This window comes from Pelodiscus sinensis, chromosome 9, assembly GCF_052426305.1.
Source record: "Pelodiscus sinensis isolate ZL-2025 chromosome 9, ASM5242630v1, whole genome shotgun sequence".
Lineage (NCBI taxonomy): Eukaryota > Metazoa > Chordata > Testudines > Trionychidae > Pelodiscus > Pelodiscus sinensis.
In genome coordinates this window covers 61,723,510-61,739,153 of record NC_143060.1, presented here as the reverse complement: position 1 = coordinate 61,739,153, position 15,644 = coordinate 61,723,510, and the positions used below count along the sequence as shown (strand labels likewise).

The 15,644-nt window shown below is 46.6% G+C and overlaps 1 protein-coding gene across 6 annotated transcripts in view; it reads right to left on the bottom strand.

Moving 5' to 3' along the window:
* The window catches only part of LOC102446845 (ADAMTS-like protein 2), a 38,201-nt gene extending 25,370 nt beyond the window's left edge, over positions 1 to 12,831 (bottom strand). For 3 of the 6 annotated variants that reach the window (XM_075936835.2, XM_075936834.2, XM_075936837.2), the window contains exon 1: positions 12,562 to 12,831. In XM_075936835.2, the coding sequence (XP_075792950.2) occupies positions 12,562 to 12,627 (66 nt within the window). In that variant the 5' untranslated portion in view covers positions 12,628 to 12,831. The remainder of the gene's footprint in view (positions 1 to 12,561) is intronic. The other 3 variants (XM_075936838.2, XM_075936830.2, XM_075936831.2) reach the window with 3 other exon arrangements.
* Between the last annotated feature and the right edge of the window lie 2,813 nt (positions 12,832 to 15,644).

Sequence of the window (15,644 nt, the reverse complement as noted above, 5' to 3'; positions counted from 1 at the left end):
ACCCCCTCATGCCCAGAGAGAAAAACACTTCACCCTCCACTGAAATACAGCCACGTCTAGTGTGGGCGGTAGCTATTATTTCACAGGGTAAAGCAATGCTCTGCAGTGAAGAAAGCCCCGCTGTCAAAAAGCGTGTTTTCGTCAATTGAAATGGCAGAGGGCATAGTAAACAGAATGGGATTGGCAGTTGGTAAATTACATTCATAGCTTCTTGTCTCGGTAAAAGATGTTTTATTGAAATGAGAAAGTGCAGGGAAGTGGACTCAAGACTGTAGCCCTGTTAATAGGAATTTGTTAGTCTGCTGGGGTGACTTTGAGGCCTTTTATGAATTACAAAACTTAAAAAAACAACAGATAGTCTGGCAGCACCTTAAAGACTAACAAAATATGTAAATGGCATCATGAGCTTTCGTGGGCACAACCCACTTCTTCAATTAGTAAATTTGCCAACTAATAAATGAACAAAGAATAAAAATATCCAGGGTCACTCATCACCAAATGGATTTTGTTCATCTATTGTTGTCAACTGTAGCTTAGCTTTAATGATGTATGCTCTTTCTTAGTATTACAATCAATGTGCTGTAGTCTGTTTGATAAAAGTGGTTGGTTCTAAGGTGGGAGAGACCTGGCTAGACTATCTACTACTGAATCTTCGTCAGAAAGGAGAGAGGCCATGAGCTTTTTGTGCCAGTTATTAAGTGCCTTTTAACATGGGTCAATTAACATAACACTTTTCAGAGCCTCAGAGGAAAGCCAAAAAGGATCCCTAAGTAACCATATTTTCAGACCAATTATTTTCTAACACAAATTCTACTTGCCCACTCCCCTTTTACCATGGATAGCACACAAATCCTCTACTGGGATAGTCTAGGTGTCAAGCTCAGATTTGCAACTATCCAGAGTGAGAATTCCAATAGTCATGATAATAATTAATTAATGACTGTAGAAGCTCAGAGTTACGAACACCTTGGGAACGGAGCTTGTTCAGAACTCCGAAAAAAATTGATGGTTCTTTCAAAAGTTAACAGCTGACCATTGATTTAATACAGATTTAAAACTTTATGGTGCAGAAGAAAGATGTGGCTTTTAGCGATCTTAAGTGAAACAAGCACAGAAACAGTTTCCTTATCTTGTCAAATCATTTTTTAACAACTTTCCCTTTATTGTTTAGTAGTTTGTTTTTGGGGCTTGGGTTGAGGTTGGGTTTTTTAAAAAAATTGTTTGTTAATTTGTTTGTTTTTATGGTCTCTGCTGTTGCCTACTTACATACTTTCTGTTCCAACTGAAGTGTGTGCTTGACTGGTCTGTTTTGAATTCTGGTGTTAATAACTCTGCAGTTTTCCTGTATTTTTATTTTTGTATTGCCTGGAGACCCCCAACATAGAACAGAGCTGCATTGTGCTAGCTGCTGTACAGCTACATAGTGAAGGACGGTCCTTGCACCAAAGTGCAGTGTGCTATCTATAAAAAGGGAAATAAGAACAAGCCAGGGAATTACCAAATTTATCTGCAAACATCTGGAAGATAATAAGGTGATAGGTAATAGCCAGCATAGATTTGTAAAGAACAAATCATGTCAAACCAATCTGATAGCTTTCTTTGATAGGCTAACGAGTCTTGTGGATAAAGGAGAAGCAGTGGCTGTTGTAAACCTAGACTTTAGTAGGGCATTTAACATGGTATCACAAGACCTTCTTATCAATAAACTAGCGAAATGCAACCTAGATGAGGCTATTATAAGGTGGGTGCATAACTAGTTGGACAACCATTCTCCGAGAGTAGTTATTAACGGTTCACAATCATGCTGAAAGGTCATAACAAGTGGGGTTCCACAGGGGTCTGGTTTGGGACTGGTTCTGTTCAGTATCTTCATCAATGATTTAGATGATGGCATAGAGAGTACGCTTATTAAGTTTGCAGATGATACCAAGCTGGGAAGGGTTGTAAGTGCTTTGGAGGATAGGGTCATAATTCAAAATGATCTGGACAAACTAGAGCAGTGGTCCCCAACCTTTTGGGGCTGCTGGGCGCCCGGGGAGGGGCTGCACACGCACCACACATCCGGGGGCAGGGCCGCCCATGCGCCCCGCGGCTGGGCCGGCACCACACATGCGCTGCGCGCCCGGGGCAGGGCCGGCCCTGATCACTCGGCAGGCGCATATAAATGCCCCGGCGGGTGCCATGGCGCCTGTGGGCACCACATTAGGGACCACTGGCTTAGGGCACTGGACTGGTACTCAGAAGAACTGAATTTTGTTCCTGGCACTGCCATTAACTTCCTGAGTGGCCTTTGTGCCTCAGTTTCCCCTCCCACCCTTTGTCTGTTTTGTCTTTTTAGATAAGTTCTCTGGTGCAGAGAGACTGCCTCTTACTTCCTCTTTCTGGAGCTTGTAGGTACTACTGCAATACAAATAATTAGCATTAATATTGGGTTAAAATGTTTGAATGGTGTTGACTATTCTACTTCAGACTCAGGAGAGGTCACATGCTCTCTCCCACAATTATATTGGAGGGATTTGCTATCTGATAAATGGTTAATTTTTCTGTAGGCCATGGTACACCCGAGAGCCATACTGATCTGAACTGATCTGATATTTTGTGCCTGTAAATATTTACCCATGTTAGTAAGGACACTGTAAAGATATTTTTTGCAAGTGAAACCAAATGTTGGTGATGTCCGATCAGAAAAAGACGTGGTTATTTTGTGAGTGATTACGCCTGCCTACAGATGACCTTCAAGTATAATCTTTCTCTCTTGCTATGGGTTTATTACCCCACTCTGTCTGACTTCCTAGTGTGATGGTCGGGCTGCAGGTACTGAGAGATGGAGCAGCTGCTTCCAATTTTCTTGCTTTGACAGAAATAAGACTTCATTAAATAATTGTGACACGATTCCTGAATTTAATTACAATGCTGGCATTAGGCATCTTCCAAATTTCCACACAATAAATTGAGGGATGTTGGCTAGGTCCCAGATTACATCTGCTTCTGGGGTTCGTTTTTCTCCATGCTCCCTGGCTGCAGTGACAGACTCCAAGAACTGCTGATCAGGTGAGTGAATTTGGCATTCTAGAATTCTCAGAGCTCAGCCAAGGCTTAGAAGATCTGGGAGAAAAACACCCACATTCAGCAGAGACCCCGGCACAACTTGGAGACGGGGATCCAGATGGCTTTAAACCCCCTTTTTGCATTTCTGCAATCTGGGCGAAGGCTGAAGCTGCTCTAAATTATGCTCTGCTGCAACAGCCTCTCCAGAGCCATTCCACCATGGGCGACTGCAAGAGCACCGCAGCGGGGAGTGCTAGAGGAGTAAATGTAGGGCTGTTATTCATAAGAACGCATGTCTCTGTGTGGATAGCTCTGGGTAAGGGAAAACATGGTGGTCAGATGCAATTTCTGAGTGACTTGTTAGAAACAGAAATAGAAGGGCAGGAATTAAGTCAGTAAACAGATGGACCATACTCACACACACAGATGCTCTCTACCACTATTTCCTGTGGGGTCATCCTAGGTCAGTGGCTCTCAGCCAGGGCACAGGTACTCCGGGAGGGGGAGGGGGGTACACAGAGGTTTTCCGGGAGTATGTCAACTCATTTAGGTATTTGCCTAAGTTTACAATAAGCAACATGAAAAGCACAAACTGAAATGTCATACAATGTCTTAAAAGTCTCAGAGGGATATCCGTCTTAGCCTGTAACTCTAAAAAATGAGTAGTCCTATAGCACCTTAGAGACTAACAAAAAATATATATAGTATCATGAGGTTTTGTGGGCAAAACCCACTTCCTCAGATGAGCAGAGACTTGGAGTCACTGTGGCCAGTTTTCGGAAAACGTCCACCCAATGTGCAGTGGCTGTCAAAAAAGCTAACAAAATGTTAGAAATCATTAAAAAGGGGACAGGTAATTAGACAGGAAAGATCATAATTCCTCTATATAAATCCCTGATACATCCACACCTTGAATAATGTATGCAGTTCTGGTCAACCCATCTCAAAAATATATAGGAAAAAGTATAAGAGAAGGGCAACAAAATTATTATGAGTCTGGAACAGCTTCCATATAAGGAGGGATTTAAAAGACTAGGACTTTTCAGCGTGGAAAAGAGATAACTAAGAGGAGATTTGATAGAAAATCTATAAAATTGTGAGTGGTGTGGAGAAAGAGAATAAGGAAGTATAATTTATCCCTTCACATAACATAAGAACCAGGGATCACCCAATGAAATTAATGAAATTAATAGGTTTAAAGCAAATAAAAGGAAGTGCACATACAGTGCACAACCTGTGGAACTCCTTGCCAGGGGATGTGGTATAGGCCAAAACTATAATGGGATTCAAAAGAGAATTAGCTAAGTTCATGGAGGATATGGCCACCAGGGACTAGTCCCCAAAAAGATCAGGGATGCAACTCCATGTTCTGAGTGTTCAGAGAGTCTCTGGCTGCCAGAAGCTGGAAGTTGATAACAGATGAATCACTGGATGTTTGCTTGTTCTGTTCATTGCCTTTGTAGCACCTGGCTTTGGTCACTGTTGGAAGACAGGCTATGGAGCTAGATGTAGCACTGGTCTGGTCCAGGGTGGCATTTTTCTGTTCTTCTCTAGTTCCTTTTATTAGGGAAAATTTGGTGGGGGAAGTTTCCCTCTGATAAAACTTCACAAATGTAGGTTATGAATGTGACACTGATCCTCACTGGGTTATTGGAATAGCCATGTGGGGAACTCCACTCAGGCCAGTCAAAGGCTTTTCAGAATATTGCCATATGTAACTGTTTAAAAGTTCAACTTGAGTCAAGTATTTTTGCAGACCTCCTCCCATTGCCTGTGTGTTCTTCCTCTGACAAATGCCTACTTGATCGCTACAAAGAGTTTCTCAATGTCACAACACACTCTACTCACTGAATCATTTCATAGAAGGTTAAGGTCTGTGCACAGTAAAAACATGAATGGCAGTTAGTATCCATAGCATCTAGTCCTACTATCATGAAACTAATGACAATGTTTGCCCCGTACATATTTTATGGGAGTTTGGTTCTTGTTAGTGCCTCAATATTTTATGATCTGAATAAAGCTGGGACAACAGACTTTACCAAGCCTTGCAAAATTCTGCAAGTGAGACAGCTGGCTCTTCCCATATTTTATAACCAACTGGCATTCACCTAAAGTTATTTTTCATTCCAGTACAGGCAGTCCCCAGGTTACGTACAAGATAGGGACTGTAGGTTTGTTCTTAAGTTGAATCTGTATGTAAGTCGGAACTGGCGTCAGCCGCTGCTGAAACTGACCGCCAGTTCTGACTTACATACAGATTCAACTTAAGAACCCCAGGCGTCCCCAAGTCAGCTGCTGCTGAAACTGATCAGCGGCTGATTCCAGGAAGCCTGGGGCAGAGCAACTCTGCCTTGGGCTTCCTGTAGTCAGCCGCTGGTCAGTTTCAGCAGCGGCTAACTTGGGGACGCCTGGGGTAGAGCAGCTCGGGTGCTGCTGGGTTGGTCCAGTAGCGCGGCCGCTCCTTGGCGCTACTGGACCAACCCAGCAGCACCCCAGCTGCTCTGCCCCAGGCGTCCTGATTCAGCCACTGCTGAAACTGATCAGCAGCCGCTGAATCAGGATTCCTGGGGCTGAGCAGCTGGGCTGCTGCCGGGTTGGTCCAGTAGCACCAAGGAGCGGTGCTGCGGGACCAACCGGCAGCGCCCCACCTGCTCTACCACAGGCCCCGGGCTATGTTCCACATCTCCCTGGTCTGCTGGGGGGGCACTAGCTGCGTCCCCCCCCCAGCAGACCAGGGAGATGTGGAGCAAAGCGGCGGAGGACCCGGGCCCGACCGTGGCGCTTCCAGATCAGCGCCGGGGTCCGGCCCGGGTCCTCCGCCGCTTTGCTCAGCGTCTCCCTGGTCTGCAGACCAGGGAGATGCTGAGCAAAGCGGCGGAGGACCCGGGGCCGGACCCGCGGCGCTTCCAGATCAGCTGGAAGTGCCGTGGGTCCGGCCCGGGTCCTGCGCCACTTTGCTCAGCATCTCCCTGGTCTGCAGACCAGGGAGATGCTGAGCAAAGCGGCGGAGGACCCGGGGCCGGACCCGTGGCCGCTTCCAGATCAGCCCTGACCAGGGCGATGCTGAGCAAAGCCGCGCAGGACCCGGCCCGACCCGCGGCGCTTCCAGCTGATCTGGAAGCGGCCGCGGGTCCGGCCCCGGGTTCTGCACCGCTTTGCTCCCCGTCTCCCTGGTCTGCTGTCTCCCGCAGCAGACCAGGGAGACGGGGAGCAGCTTTTCTCGCCCCGGAGGAGGTGGGCGGCGGGACCAGGCGTCCCACCGCTCGAGTCCTCCGGGGCGAGAAAATCCCCATTCGTAACTGCGGATCCGACATAAGTCGGATCCGCGTAACTCGGGGACTACCTGTATAACTTTATATCATCTGTGGGTAGTTTAGGTAGGGTTAATATTCTGTTTAAAATGAGATTCCACTTTGGATACAGTCTGGTGGAAGTGAAAGGGATCTGGTTTAAAACAAAACAAAACAAGATATTCAAGAGGGAATTCCCTGTAATAAGGTGGGGGTGAGTGACAAGGAGTGGTAGGACAGACTGTACCATGATGACTTTCCACAAGCCAAACACACAGGGAAGCATTGGAACTGAAGTTCATTTACAAGTTTGGAACCCATCACAAAGGTATGAATAAAGACATTAGCTGGCTAGCATACTACCTTCCTCATCCTAATGACTTAATCAACCAAACAATGGGTACTTAAGAGCAATTTGCACCTTCTCCATCAGCTTCATGTAACATGAACACTCTAATTCACTATTTTTCCTTTCCTTCTCCTCCCCCCCCTCCCCTATTTATTTTGGCACTCGACTTTTAATACTCCATTCATCTGAAGAAGTGGGTTGTACCCACTAAAGCTCATGATACCAGCTACATGTTCTGTTAATCTTTAAGATGCTGCTAGACAATTTGCTGTTTTTTAAATTTTTCCAGTTAGGCTACATCTATACTGTAGCCTTTGTCGGCAGAGACAATGCAAATAAAGTGCTCATTAGCATTTCTTGCCCTCTTATTTGCATAGTCTCTTCCAATCCATTTTGTGGAAAAGGGTTTTGCACAAAAAACCCACAATGTAGGCAGTTTTTGGGGCAAAAAACTCTTTTGCGCAAGATCCTGTATACCTGCTTTTTTGAGGAATAAGGGTTTTTGCAGAAAAAGGTTGGTTTTTTTTCCGCAAAATGGCCCTGTCTACACTGTGGTTTTTTTGCACAAAAACCTCTTCCGCAAAACGGATAGGAAGAGACTATGCAAATGAGAGCGTGAGAAATGCAAATGAAGCGCTCATTAGTATTGTCTCTGCCGATAAAGGCTGCAGTATAGGCTAACTCGGCTACTCCTCTGAAATATAATGACTTTGTGAGATCAAGGTTCTCTCAGGGGCAATACTACAGCAGAATTGTGTGCATCAACAGGGAATTTGGATCTGTAATGAGGTATAAATAAGAAGTATATTAGAAAGCAGGCTAGCCACAGCCCAGAACAAGAACTGCAAAGTTATGTTTATGTATGTCCTACAGACATGGAAAGTTAAAATAGTGTTTATTTACAACAACAGTCCCACTTCTTTGGATGATATTCAGTCACAACCTCTTAGGGTATTCTGCTCCAAGCAGAAAACTATTTTTTATCCTAGGGATTCTCAGCTAGCCAACATTGAAATGTATGGAAAATTAGAGATTTGTAGGGAGAAAGGATAGGATAGTGACCTTGGATGTGCACGTGGAGGGGGGAAGAGATACCTCACATGGGCATGGCGTCTGACGTCCTGACACACGGAAGTCCCACTGGCTTCAAATGGAGTGGTGGGTTCTGAAAATCAGGCCCGAACCTACAGCTGTTGTGCAACCAAGTCACTGGGCATTTGAGGTACAACAAAAATGCAGAATAAGCCCCAGAATGACTATTTTGTGCATGGTAAGAAATGGGAGCTGTTGGTATTATTATTATTATTATCGTAGCGCCTGGGAGCTCTAGCCTGGTTTACAACCCCACTGTGCTAAGTACTGTACTAACACAGAGCAATGAGAGAGTTCCTGCCCCACAGATCTTTGCTCCATACAAATACAGTAAGATGGTTGTACTAGGAAGTACACGTGTAACCTTCCTACAGGTGGAACAGAACTTAGGACCTCAGGGTAGGAGCCTCTAAGCTAGCCTGTGCTCAGCTTAGGCTGTAGAGTTCACTCATTTTTATCTCTCACTGTAAGTGGTCTAAGTGCCACTATGTGGGACAGTGAACCACACCAGGGCTATGTCTACACTCTCGGCTTCTTGCACAAGTAATATGCAAATGAGGCTAAGGGTGGAATATCGCTGAGCCTCATATGCAAATGAGGCTCGGCGATATTCCATGCTTAGCCTCATTTGCATATTACTCGCGCAAGAAGCTGCGAATGTAGACATAGCGTAGGTGTGTGGGTTACACATGTACAACGGCGTTTAGCTGCTCTGATGTAGCATCTCAGGCATTCTCTTCTCTGCTAAATAAGGAGTACTTTTTTACCTGGGAAACCATAACTCAGGGTGACATCCATAGATGATTAAAAGTGCAGCATTACTAGAGTCATCAAAGGGTGCCATTATGGCTTAGCCATATCACTAGAATAATCCCATAATGACTACCCATGATTGTTCTATGTGGACAAGAACATGGAGAGAGAGAGAGAGACCATGGATAATCGAGATGTTCAAGGAGAAAAATGGTATATAAAACCATTCAACAAACCCCCAACCAGCACAAACGAGGGCTCAAAATCAGATATGGTTGGAATCTGCTCATAAACCCAGCCCAATCCAACCTTAGTGTTTGGGGGAAGGGGGAGAGAGCAATAAACTAATATGCATGAATTAGACTGAGATAAAAAATACTGTGAAGATCAGCCACTTCAGTTTTAGTGTGAGGTAAACTAGTCAAAGTCAACCCCCGGTGGTGTTTTAGTGGTGAACTCACCCAATTTACCACATGGCAAAATGAAGGGGTTTTGTCTTCAGTGGCTGTGTCTACACTGGCAAGTTATTCCGGAAAATCAGCCGCTTTTCCGGAAAAACTTGCCAGCTGTCTACACTGGCCGCTTGAATTTCTGGAAAAGCACTGACGATCTAATGTAAAATCATCAGTGCTTTTCCGGAAAAACTATGCTGCTCCCGTTCAGGCAAAAGTCTTTTTCCGGAAAACTGTTCCGGAAAAGGGCCAGTGTAGACAGCACAGTAGTGTTTTCCGCAGAAAAGCCCCGATCGCAAAAATGACGATCGAGGCTTTTTTGTGGAAAAGCGCGTCTAGATTGGCCACGGACGCCAATCTAGACGCGCTTTTCTGAAAATGCTTTTAACGGAACACTTTTCCGTTAAAAGCATTTCCGGAAAATCATGCCAGTGTAGACGTAGCCAGTGTGTTTTACCTTGGGGATAGCTCATGTATATTGGTGCATTTCTTACCTCAGGGTAATTAATTATACATGAGTTATCCTAATGTAAAAACACCAAGGAAACACCTTGGGTATGTCTCCACAGCAAAGTTATTTAGAAATAACTTTCCTAGCATCTACACAAGTCAACTGCTATTTTGAAATAGCAGAGGGCTTATTTCGAAATTGGTAAACCTCATTCCATGAGGAATAGCGCCAATTTTGAAATGGATATTTCGAAATAAGTTACATAAGCAACTTCAATTATGAGGAAGAGTATGTTCATCAGGATTTCACTTTTGGACAATTGAAAATTGGTGGCAACTAAGTCACACGCCCTCTGGAGAAAATCACTGTGTAGATGCTTATTTCGAAATAGGGGGCCTCCAGCCCTTCCCAGGGTGCCCTGCTGGCCACAAGGTAACTTCTGACCTGATGACCTGCTGGAACCAGTTCTGGCTGGCCTTAAACGTGATTCAGTGTCCAATTAGTGTGGACACGCTATTTCGAAATAGCAAAAAGCTATTTCAAAATGCATTTTGTGTGTAGACGCATTATTTCGAAATAAGATATTTCGAAATTACTATTTCGAAATTAGATATTTCAGAATAACGCTGTAGTGTAGACATACCCCTTGCCATGAAGACAAGGGACTTTCATTGTACCACGATGTAAATTCGATAAGCTCAGCACTATACTGCCACCTGGGGTTGACCTTGTCTTGTTGACCTCATAGTAAAACTAATGGGACTGATCTTCACAGTGTTTTTACCTCAGGACAGCTCGTGCATATTATTTACCCTGAGGTAATAAATACACCTTCTCTTTAGCAGTGAAGACAAGGCCATGGAAGTCAGGCAGAGCAAGGGGGCATGGAATCAACATCTGTAGTAAAGAAATGATATGGGGTTGCTTCAGAGAAGTTGAGCACAGAGCCCCATTGTGCTCGGTGACCCACGACAGCCAAGAGGAGGTCGCGGCCCTGTGCCATGGAATGACTGAAGTTAGGATTTTGCCTCCTCCGGTGATAATAACGGAGGTGGTTCCTACAGGCCGGGCCTTTGAGTGAGTGCCCTATAATAAGAGGATTTCACAGAAGGGTTTTACAGCCGCTAGGAAACAAGTGTTATTAAAGGGGACAGAGCTCTAAAAAGAGCCTGGCTGCTAGGTCAGAGGGTGCTCCATAAAGGACAAAATGAATGGCTTGAGGGCTCTAATGCTCACACAGCAGCCGTTAATGGTGAAAGGGGCCAGCTAAGCCAGGAGCCTACTGCACGCACACTGGGGGAGGGGGAAGGAGTGGCGAGGGGAAGGACAGAATGGCCATCGGTAGGCTAGTGAGCACTGGTTACTTGTGGTACAAAGGGCCTGGTTTCTCTGCGGCTAATAAAAGAATAACACCATTATATTCCTTCACAATACTCCAGCTTTAAAGGAAGGGGTCCATAATTTGGCAGGTGAGGATACTTATTCCCCTGTATGCTTACGGGCTAATTCTTGACCAGTTTTATGCACTTCTTAGGGGGAAAAGCCCTGTTCCTACAGAATTCAGCTGGTGTTGACCTATGCTCCTGCACTGTGGAAAGATGCCATTTCTCATCCACCACTCCTTTCCAGAGCCAGAACAGAGAGAGGCTATGTCTACACTACAGAGCTTTTCCGGATACCGGAGGGATTCCGGAAAAACTCTGCCGTGTCCAGGGAACGCATCCGTTTTTTTTAATCCGTTTCTGAAAAAGCAGGTGTGTTCTTTCGGAAGCCTTGTATTCCTCATTTTACGAGGAATAAGGGCTCTTCCGAAAAAGGTGGTTTTTCCCACTTTTGGCCCCATGTAGTCGGGCCAAATGTCGGAAAAGCCTCTTCCGAAAAAAGAATTGGAAAAAGGAATGCAAATTGCGGTTCGCAATTTGCGTACCTTTTTCTGAAAAAGAACTGCAGTGTAGACATAGCCAGAGAGAGCCAATCCACAGAGCCCTGGTGCACACAAGGGAGTTATTTCGAAATAACCCCCCTTATTTCAAAATAGTAAGCAGAGCATTCACACTACCAAGCCCATTTTTGACATCTGTACTCCTGCTTTCCTCAGGGAATAAGCTTACTTTGAAATAGTTATTTCGGGAGTTATTATTAATTTGAATTTGGTTATTTTGAAATAATTTCCTAGCGTAGATGTGCCCGGAGGGAATTCTAGGGCAAGCAGAGCACAATCTGTTTCCCAACCTGCCTTGAAACAGGGTTAGGAAAAATCCAGTTCACAACAGACATATCCCATTGATCCACCCAGAAGACGTTCAAGCCTTTCCGTTGGCATGTGCGTGAAACTGAAGCAATCTGAGCATGAGCGCTAATCCAAGAAAGCCTTTACAGGGTTTGTAAACATAGGCACCATATGGGTTTGGCTGGGTTCACGCTTACAGTCATGGCACTGCAATCTAGCTTCCAGATCCAGGGTCCAATTTCACTTGCCTTACTCATGGGGGCAGCCCCTGGGTATCCCAGCCTGCCCTTCATTTCCCCAAAGGCATTTCTAGGAATTTAGCCCTGGTTCCCATCCTGTTGTCAGGTCCAGCAGAATCAGAGATGCCCAGTGCCCACCAGGCCTCCACACCTGGTCTCTAGCCACTGCTGAGTTAAACCTGGGGAGCTAGCAGAGGGAACGGGAGTTGCCTTCTTGCTCCCCATGTGAGTTTGCAAAACTCCTAGGCCCCTAGTGTCCCACAGGCTGGCCGCTAGCCATGTGGCTGGGTAAGTGGGGCTGGTTGGCTATAGCAGTAGCCACTGTAGTATTTATATTTTCAGAATAACGGGGCTAATTCGCTACAGCGCCTACTGCTTCAGAACTGGCTGGACCCCCTAGGAGGTTTAGCAAGCAGCTGGCTGCTGGACCTCTGTTTCCACCAGGCTCTTGCCCTCTCCTGGGCAGCTTGCGGTGGGGGGGGGGGAGAGACAAGGCAGGAAAAGAGCTGATCTGGTGGGCGACGGGGGGTGATCCTGAGGGCCAGGCAAGCCGCGTGCAGCCGGGCAGTGTGGCTGGGGCCGCGCGGCGGAGGGGATCCCGCTGGAGCTCGGGGGTGAGCGCCCCCCGCGCTGGCACCCAGCCCGCCCGCCCCTTACCTTAGCGCCCGGGGCGGAGGCGAGCAGCAGCGGCAGCAGCAGCGGGGCCAGGCGGCGGGCGGCCATCCTGCGCTCGGGCTCCGTGGGAACAAGGCGGCGGCAGCCCGGAGGCAGCGGCAGGCGGCGGAGCGCAGCCCTGCATGGCTGGGTAATTAATGACTTTCCAACCTGTTTGGTGGCGGGGCGCCCGCCGCCCGGCCGGGGCCTGATTGACACGAGCCGCCCGCCGCCCCGGGAGGCAGACAAAGGGAGCCCAACCCGGCCCCCTCCCCGCCTCCGCAGCTCCCGTGGGGGGGGGGGGGGGGGACTGAGACTCCCTCCAGCCGGGGCCGAAGAGCCAGTCCCTCTCCCAGGCTGCGTGTCTGAGAATCCGGATCCACACCGGATCAAGCCGCTCGGCCTTGCCAGGGCCCCTTCCATCCAGGACTGACACCTGCTTGCAGATGTTCCTGAATGAAAGCTGGCCGAGAGTAGCCAGGTGTGAGTGTTATACCCCCCACTTTGCAGGTGGGGAAACTGAGGCACGAGGCAGGGACGCCTAGACAGGGCTGGGGAAAGAATCCCAGAGGTAGATGGGGGCCAGGGCAGGGACAAAAAGAGGGGAAGGGGGGAGGTTATTCCGGGCCAGCAACCTCCTAGGGCCAGGGGTGGTGCGAGGAAAAATCATGGGGGGGGGGGCAGTCAAGTGGTGGGTGCTCCCCTTATGTCTCTCCCTAGTAGTCGCCTATGGGACCTTAGGTCAATTGAATTTTGTAGTTAATGCTGGCCCACGTATTAAAGTTGCTTGAGCTTATCTTCATTTCTGTTAAATGATCCAGAACAACTGTTGTGCCAACAATGTATCCACCCCACCTTGTTGTTCTGGGTTAAGATGCTTCCCTTTGGCCAAGTCAACACTAGGAAACTATTTCGAAATTAGTAAATTCGACTTAACTCCCGATTTAACAAATTCGAACTAGCGTGTCCACACTCCGGGGAAGGCTCGAAATTAGTCTGAGGCAGGCTCCGTTAATGTAGACATCCTGCCTCGGACTTAGAGTCCCAGGAAGCACTGGAAAGTAATTAGCTCGAATTACTCTGGGGAGTAATAGCAGCACCGGCGTGTCCACACGACCGAAATAATCATTTTGGAATTAGCGTTTCTCCTGATGGCAAGCAGGAGTGCAGATTTCGAATTCCATGGCCCGTTATTTCCAAATAACAGGCTTAGTGTGGACGCTCCACTTTTACATTCAACCTTGGGGAAGGTTATTTTGAAATACAGTCCTCGTGTAGACCAGGGCTTTGGGCTCATTGTCCACGCAGAACTGTGTTGTTTCGAATTACGCTTTCAGCATGCTGTGTAGAAATGCGAGAGTAATGCCACTGCGGAGCTCTGTGCTTTGTGGGATTTTTTTGCAACTGTGGGATGCTTTGCCGGAAAGCACTGGAATTCTGAAGCGTGGGGTCAAACTAAGTAATACCCATGATTTCTCGCCTGTCATCCCATCATCCATCTGGCTTTTATGAGCCAGCCCCATTTTCAAAGAGCTGTCAGGCAGCATGAAGGAAACCCTGCACTCCTGCAGTCCTGATGGTGCTTAATACAAACAGGCTGCCGCCCATATATCTACAATCGTGGAGGGCAAAACTGGCGTCTGAAGGGGAGGAGGCTGAACAAACAAATGTTGACTAATGACTTGAAATCCTAGACATTTTAGGTGTCCAGGAACTCCCCCTTTGATTTGAAAGGCTTCCTGCCATCAATTTCTTTGAAGAACCCCCCTCCTCCTCCCCACAAGTGGGGTGGCAAAGTGTGGGTGTTGGGTGGCTATTTTCGCTACTTCCATAGGGTATGAATCTGTCAAAATACAGGAATTTGATTTTTCCCAGAGTGGAGCAAATAAATTATAAAGCATATTTATCACTGGAATGTTCCCTCTTTTTCTCATTTATAAAATGTTCCCAGGCAGATTTTTGGATATAGTCGTTATTCTAAATTGGATGTCCGTTTCTCCTTTAAAAGCCTTTTCCCTCCATGAATAGTTTGCAAGCACAAAATAAGGAGTTGCATTAAAATGTGCAATTTGAAGTTTGCTTTCAGTGCCTGGTCAGGCCTTCAGTTTTGTGCAAATTATTCATGCTAACAAGCTCAGGCACTCACTTGTTGCTGGAGAGTGGACCAGAGGAGGCCATAGACATGGCTAAATTTAAATAGCGACAGACTTATTTTTAATGTTTTGCTCATCTGTAGTTCACACCCTTATCAAACAGGTCACTGTATCTCCTAATGCCAGATTGGGATTCTGGTAAATTGAGTATGCCCGGATTTTGAGGACAGTTTGGTGGGTGTTATGTCTTTCAGAGATGAAAGGAAAACCATCTCTGTAGCTGCAACATGCTGGCATAGACTTAATATCTAGGTTAGATAATATATGGTCGTCCAGCAGCATGTCACCTTTGCTATGTCTAGACTGCAGGTTTCTTTCAAAAGAGCCTCTTTCGAAAGATCGCGTCTAGACTGCAGGCGGATCTTTCGAAAGAGAAATCCGCTTTTTCGAAAGAGAGCACCCAGCGAGTCTGGATGCTCTCTTTCGAAGACGGCCTCTTTACATTGAAGAACGCCTTCCTTCGAAAGAGGAACTTTCGAAGGAAGGCATTCTTCCTCGTGAAACGAAAGAACGCGGCTTGAGTCTGGACGCAGGGGAAGTTTTTTCGGGAAAAGGCTACTTTTCCCGAAAAACCCCCTGAGTCTGGACACGGCCCTTCTATCTTCTTAGTGAGGTTATTGACAAGTGGAGTTTGATGCAGGTAGACTGAACATGCCCAAGAGATAAAGGATAACAAATCCTAAGAGATAGGGCCTTGCTACATAGAGTAGACCCCAAAGATGAAGGGCAGCATGTTCTACAACCCCGTTGGGTTTTAATTATTTTGATGTTATTATGTAATTGTATGGAGGAAGGTTGCTTAAGAGGTTAGGGCACGATCTTAGGATTTGGGAGTCCTTTGTACAAAACTTTGCTTCGCCACTGACTTCCTGTGTGGCTTTGGGAAAGTCTATATTCCCCAGTCTGTATTTGTACAGTGCAGGTATTAGCACT